The 5,564-nt window shown below is 34.2% G+C and overlaps 1 protein-coding gene across 2 annotated transcripts; it reads left to right on the forward strand.

The window, feature by feature from the left end:
* LOC107642441 (E3 ubiquitin-protein ligase RLIM) lies at nucleotides 1,075-5,382 on the forward strand. 2 transcript variants are annotated; one of them, XM_016345800.2, is made up of 6 exons: nucleotides 1,075-1,641; nucleotides 2,576-3,577; nucleotides 3,876-4,070; nucleotides 4,155-4,306; nucleotides 4,458-4,568; nucleotides 4,979-5,382. In XM_016345800.2, exons 1-6 carry the CDS (start codon nucleotides 1,483-1,485, stop codon nucleotides 5,037-5,039), a joined length of 1,680 nt encoding a protein of 559 aa, XP_016201286.1. In that variant the 5' UTR covers nucleotides 1,075-1,482; the 3' UTR covers nucleotides 5,040-5,382. The 2 variants fall into 2 exon arrangements, with proteins under 2 accessions (XP_016201286.1, XP_016201287.1); XM_016345801.2 differs by having other exon boundaries at nucleotides 4,176-4,306.

Here is a 5,564-nt window from a genome sequence, read left to right on the forward strand (position 1 = left end):
TAATATCAATAAAATATCAAAATATCATTACGATTTATCTAAAAAATACTTTATATTTTATATGTATGCGTGTTCCCATGTCTTATAAGATTTTAAAATTTTTGTATTCGAATATCCTGTATCGTATCGTATCTCGTGTCCATATCATTGTCCATCCATCATAGATTATAAATTATTAGTTGCCTTCAAAATCCCAAATATTCTCAAAACAAACCATAATATAATCTTGGGAAGAATAATATTTTTTTTTACAAAAAAAATATGCCAAAACAATTTTAAACTCTATAGTTTTTCTTCTTTGTTTATGATGTTATCATTGTTATTATTAATTGAGTAATGTTAGGTAGACAAAAAAACTGTCAGAACTTATCTTATTTAGTATTAATTAATTATTACAACAAATAATGAATACTAATAAAATAAATTATGGCTATTTTTGACTGATTTTCTTTAATTACTAAATATTTTCGTTATTAATTATGTTGTGTTTTACTTTCTCTTGAGTCTTGAGCAAATAATACGTCCTAACACAAATCCAACTTCCACATAACCTTTTGTGTCCTTTTTACCAAAAGAAGTAAGTAAAAAAAGGTAAAATAAAAACTGTGAAAGAAAGTGATGTATATAACACAAATCCTTCAGTTCAACTGTTCATAAAAAACAGAGAAGACAGGGTCCAGCTCCACCTGCCCCCATCTCCATGACAAATTGAATGTGATTTGACCGTACGACCAAACCCAAATTTTGAATCCCAAAAACGTGGCACGCTAATAACTAATATGCCCACTAAACAGTTTTAAAAAGATTAAACTTTGTCATATTTACTAGCAAACATTTTTTTTATACTCGATTTATTGATTGTTCGGGCGTTATTATTGTAATAAAAAATTTTTTAATTATTTTTTTTATTTTTTAATATGTTTGACAAATTTCTAATAATAAAAGTAAAAGTATTAAAAAAATAAAATATTTTTTTTGAGAAGGTATAATTTACATCTTTTTTAAAAGATATTTTTTCTTAAAAAAAGATATTTTTTATATAAATTTCAAAAACAGAAACAATTGTATCTGTTATGATTCTCAGCGTTCCACGCACAAAAGAAAAAAAAAATATTTTCTTAAAAAAAATGGCTTCCTTCCCCGTTTTCTCTGCAAGATGCTTTGTCTCATTGGCACAGCTAACTCACTTCATCGCCACCTAAATCGAAACCCATTCCCTTCTCTCTCTTTCTCATCTTCCTTCACTCACTCACTAACTCACTCTTCAATTCTAAGAAACTATTATTGTTCACACTACTCTGCAATGCAACAAAAACACAACACTCTAACCAAAATGCAGGTTTAGCTTGCAATCTGTGTAGATCTGAAACCAATTTGGATCTCAAAAAAATAACAGATTTTGAGTTCTGGGTTTTGTTATTTGGTTCATTGGGTAATTGAAAAAGCATTTTTTTTTTGGAGGCATTGTTTGGAAGAAGATAGATGGGGTCTAGTGGCAGTAAAGCCAATTCTTCTGCTTGCAGTTCATCGTCTTCTTCTTCGGGTAGTTTCAGGAAAGGTCGATCTAAGAGGCATAGAGGCTTCCCATCTTATTGTTTGGGAACAACTTCTGGATCTCATGACAGTGATCATGAAGACCAGGTAAGCTATCTCTGTTACTCTGCAATTTTCACAATGCCATTGCTCTTTTTCTTCATTTTCTTCTGTTTTCACTTTTTTCAATTCTTTTTCTAATGCGTTTTTATCTTGTTAGTTTTCTTTTCTCTTAGTTTTGTGATAAGTTTGAGTTTTAGTTTTGTTAATTAAAATAGAGGTTGTTTCTGGGATCACAATGGTTAAGGATTATCTTTTTAGTCTTCTTTTCTCTTAGTTCTAATCACTGAATTCATCAGGTTGCAACGTATGGTCATTTTCAAGATTTTTCATTCGGATAATTTAATTTATTTGAGTCAAGTACACTACATGCATGAGGAAATGGTGACTTGTTCATTGCTCATAAAAATTAGAGTTTTTTTTAGTCAAAATATAAAATGGTGCTCCATGCTCTTATTTGATTTGAAACAAAGAAAAGTCAATTTTAATACTTCTTCCCACTATACTTGGTTGCTTACTAGTATGAATTTATTGCACTGTTTATCCATTATGATAAAAAGTGGTATGTGTAGAGTGTAGATTGTGCCTACCTAAATTTTCCTTGTTGTTTGAGCTCATCAATGACACTAACAGTTTTTGTGGGTATTTATTGCCTTTTAATTAGTACAGCTGAAAGTCATGTAACAAGTCAATCAGATGATACATAATTGGTGAATTTAAAGAAAGAAAGAAAAAAAAAAAGCAACATTTTTTATACAAGGGAGCAAGTATAATACATTGATTTCCCTGTGTGTTCTGTTGCCAGCTTCAATATCCTATTAGGCTTAAAATTAAAAACCTTAATGATTTGGTATTAAATGGAACAAATTTCACAGACTTTGTTGTTTCCGGTATAACCATTTTGTATCAGTTATAGGATTGGTTGATTGGTGAGAGTCCTGTGGTACTAACTGTTGTTTGCATTTTACAACTCATGCTTCAGGTTTGTGATCAGAACAAAGTAAATGGAAGTGGAGTTGAAATAGTTGCGGATGAAGTGAAATCAAAATCCTTTAGAAAAGCCAAGTATGATGATGAAATGCCTCCTAACATCGACCTTGACGAGTGGGATCACACAGCATCCAGAACCGGTAGCAGCTCTAATCATGCTTCTTCAACTCAGTCTTTGAATCCTTCAAGTAGATTCCTTTCTCGCTTTAGCTTCATTCCTGGTAACATAAGCTTCAGACTTAGCAGAACCACCAGTCTTGGTTCATCAAGGCCTTGTCCTGTTTCTTCTGGAAGTCTCACCATATTTAACAGTGAAGATGAGCTTAATCCTCATCCAAGCCACCCTGGAAGCTTGATTAATAGAAATGAAACTCAACAACGTAGAGAATTGCTTAATGCATCTTTTGATGATCGAGTGCCTATTCAGTATCATGGAGGTGCTTCTACCGATTTTAGATCTAATGCACCAGCATTGGATTCCTTTGGCAGCTTAGCAAGAAGTCCCACAATTTCTCCTGTCGCGGACGTGATTAGAGATGGGGAAGGTACAAGAGAAGTGGTGGATATGAACTTGTTTTCTCCAAGAATTCATACAGAGGCAGAAAATGTTGAGACAAGACATACTGATAGACGAAATGGGGCTCGAGAACCTGTCGATCGAAATGTACGCTTCAGCCGAACTTTAAGTGTTGGAAGACTTAGAGATAGAGTACTCCGACGATCAACATTATCTGAGTTCACGTTTGGCCCTCTGCAACAGGAGAGGGAAGCAAGAGATGCTAGTTGGGACAGAGGAAGAGAAGTGGGGGGGAGAGATACGAGAGTGCCACGGACTAGTCAAAATGCTGTGAATTCTCCAACTACAATTTCTAGCTCCTCATTTAGTGTTCATGACTTTGATGTTGAGACTTCACGATCTAGAGAAACAAGGTATCAAGATCTGCTGGAACACAGGTCTAATTTCCTTGAACGGAGAAGAAGAATACGGTCCCAGGTATGTGGAGTTTTCTGAATTTCATATAACATCTGATGGTTTGATTACATATTAATACTGCCAAGCTAAAAACATATACTTAACATTGTGGATGTGTACACAGCCAATGTTATGCTTGTAACCCGGTAATGACGTTGATATTATATTATTATCATGATAATTTTATTACAAAACTCTGAGGGGAAAGAAAAAGGACCACTAAGACTTGGATTGCTTCAATGTAAATATCTTTTTAATGAGCTCTTCCTCAACACCCTGATCTTTCTCATTGTTAATGATCAATATTTACAATTGTTAGGTTCGTGCTCTTCAGCGGTTGGGAAGCCGGTTTGAAAATCTGTCTGGACATGACAGATCATGCGTCTTGTCTGGTCAGCACAGAAATGGTCGTTGTACATGCCGAAACGGTAGCCGTGATACGAATTCAACTGATGATACCAATGCTAGAGCTAGCATATCAAGAATTGTGATGCTAGCTGAAGCCTTATTTGAGGTAATTTTTAGCGCGGTGTTAGTTATTCTAGTGGCTATTTATTATAAATTATAAAAGTTGAATATTTGTACACATTTTAATTAGGTTCTGGATGAAATTCACCAGCAATCGGTTGTTCTATCTTCCCGCCCTTCTGTGTCTTCTATTGGATCTGTTCCTGCACCTAATGAAGTCGTGGAATCTTTGCCTGTGAAATTATACACAAAGTGCCACAAACATCAAGAAGATGCTGTGCAGTAAGTATTTCCTTTTGTATGTTGTATTAATCGTTTTGGTCACATTTAGCTTTGATTTTCATGATTTGTGTATGATTTACATATATGAATCTCATGATTCTATTGGATTATTCTAATGGTTTCTCTTCTCCCCTTGCTTATCCCTTCATAGATGCTATATATGCCTTGTGGAGTATGAGGATGGAGACAGCATGCGAGTACTTCCTTGTCACCATGAATTCCATAAAACTTGTATAGACAAGTGGTTGAAGGAGATTCACAGGTATGTGAAAAGGGATAGTCTTCTGGTTAATAATATGATTAACAACTTTGAAATTTCAGAAAATTGCCTATTTATTACATTTAATGTAATTCGTGGTACAAAATAGACGAGTGAGTTTTGTATTTGTTTTTCAGGGGGACTTTGATGGTAAACTCTATTGCTTAATTTGTGTAGTAAACACTTGGTAAAAATTGGATATGGGTGATTGATATAAAAATGTTTATTTGCATTCTGACAAACTTGTTATGGATTTCCTCTGTGATTAAAACTTACTAATTTCTATAAAATAACAATCTTACCAGTTCATATGAATAAAAATCTCTACTTGTGCTAGAGATGCTTGGAAATATGTGTCTCTAACTTTTCTTTTCTTTTCTTTTTTTCCTTTTTTTCTTTTCATTATGCAACAGGGTATGCCCACTATGTAGAGGGGACATTTGTGTATCAGATACACTGCCAATGGAGAACTAAAAATAGCAAATTTGTTAATCAGTATCACTCAGAGCTCATGGGAGTAGTAAATTATTGCACATACCCTTATGTGACCAAAAAGAAAGTTCAGTCCTCTTTTCATCAAAGTATTGTCACTGAGCCACTGTTTTTCAATGATTATTTACTCCAATTTCTGAATAAACATCAATCCAAACCCATGGTAGAAATAGACTGAACTACTGCCTGCCACTCCTTGCCGAGAAATGATTGTGCGACTCACTTTTCGCCTTCTTACTCGGGACTCATTATCCGACATAGGATGGAGTGTCGCTCCGTTTTAAACTACAGTGACGCTCCATCCTATATTGGTTAGGTGATTAATCAAAAAAGAAGAGATGGGGTATTTGTGGACATGTTTCAGAAAAGGTCCTCATGGTGTAGCATCCATTTTTTTTTGTATCATATTGAAGATGATGATTATGCTGAGTTTGAGGAGTCTTGTCTGTGAGACATACCTTTACTTTGGCTCACTTTTGTTGTTGTTAGATATGCAAAATTCAGCAA

Source organism: Arachis ipaensis, chromosome B05 (genome assembly GCF_000816755.2).
Source record: "Arachis ipaensis cultivar K30076 chromosome B05, Araip1.1, whole genome shotgun sequence".
In the NCBI taxonomy this organism is placed as follows: domain Eukaryota; kingdom Viridiplantae; phylum Streptophyta; class Magnoliopsida; order Fabales; family Fabaceae; genus Arachis; species Arachis ipaensis.

Bases quoted from the DNA above. Each gene is read 5' to 3' on its own strand.
- LOC107642441 (XM_016345800.2), top strand. From the start codon at position 1,483: ATGGGGTCTAGTGGCAGTAAAGCCAATTCTTCTGCTTGCAGTTCATCG. The intron at 1,642-2,575 runs GTAAGCTATCTC...CTCATGCTTCAG, and splicing joins ACAGTGATCATGAAGACCAG to GTTTGTGATCAGAACAAAGT. The intron at 4,307-4,457 runs GTAAGTATTTCC...ATCCCTTCATAG, and splicing joins CATCAAGAAGATGCTGTGCA to ATGCTATATATGCCTTGTGG.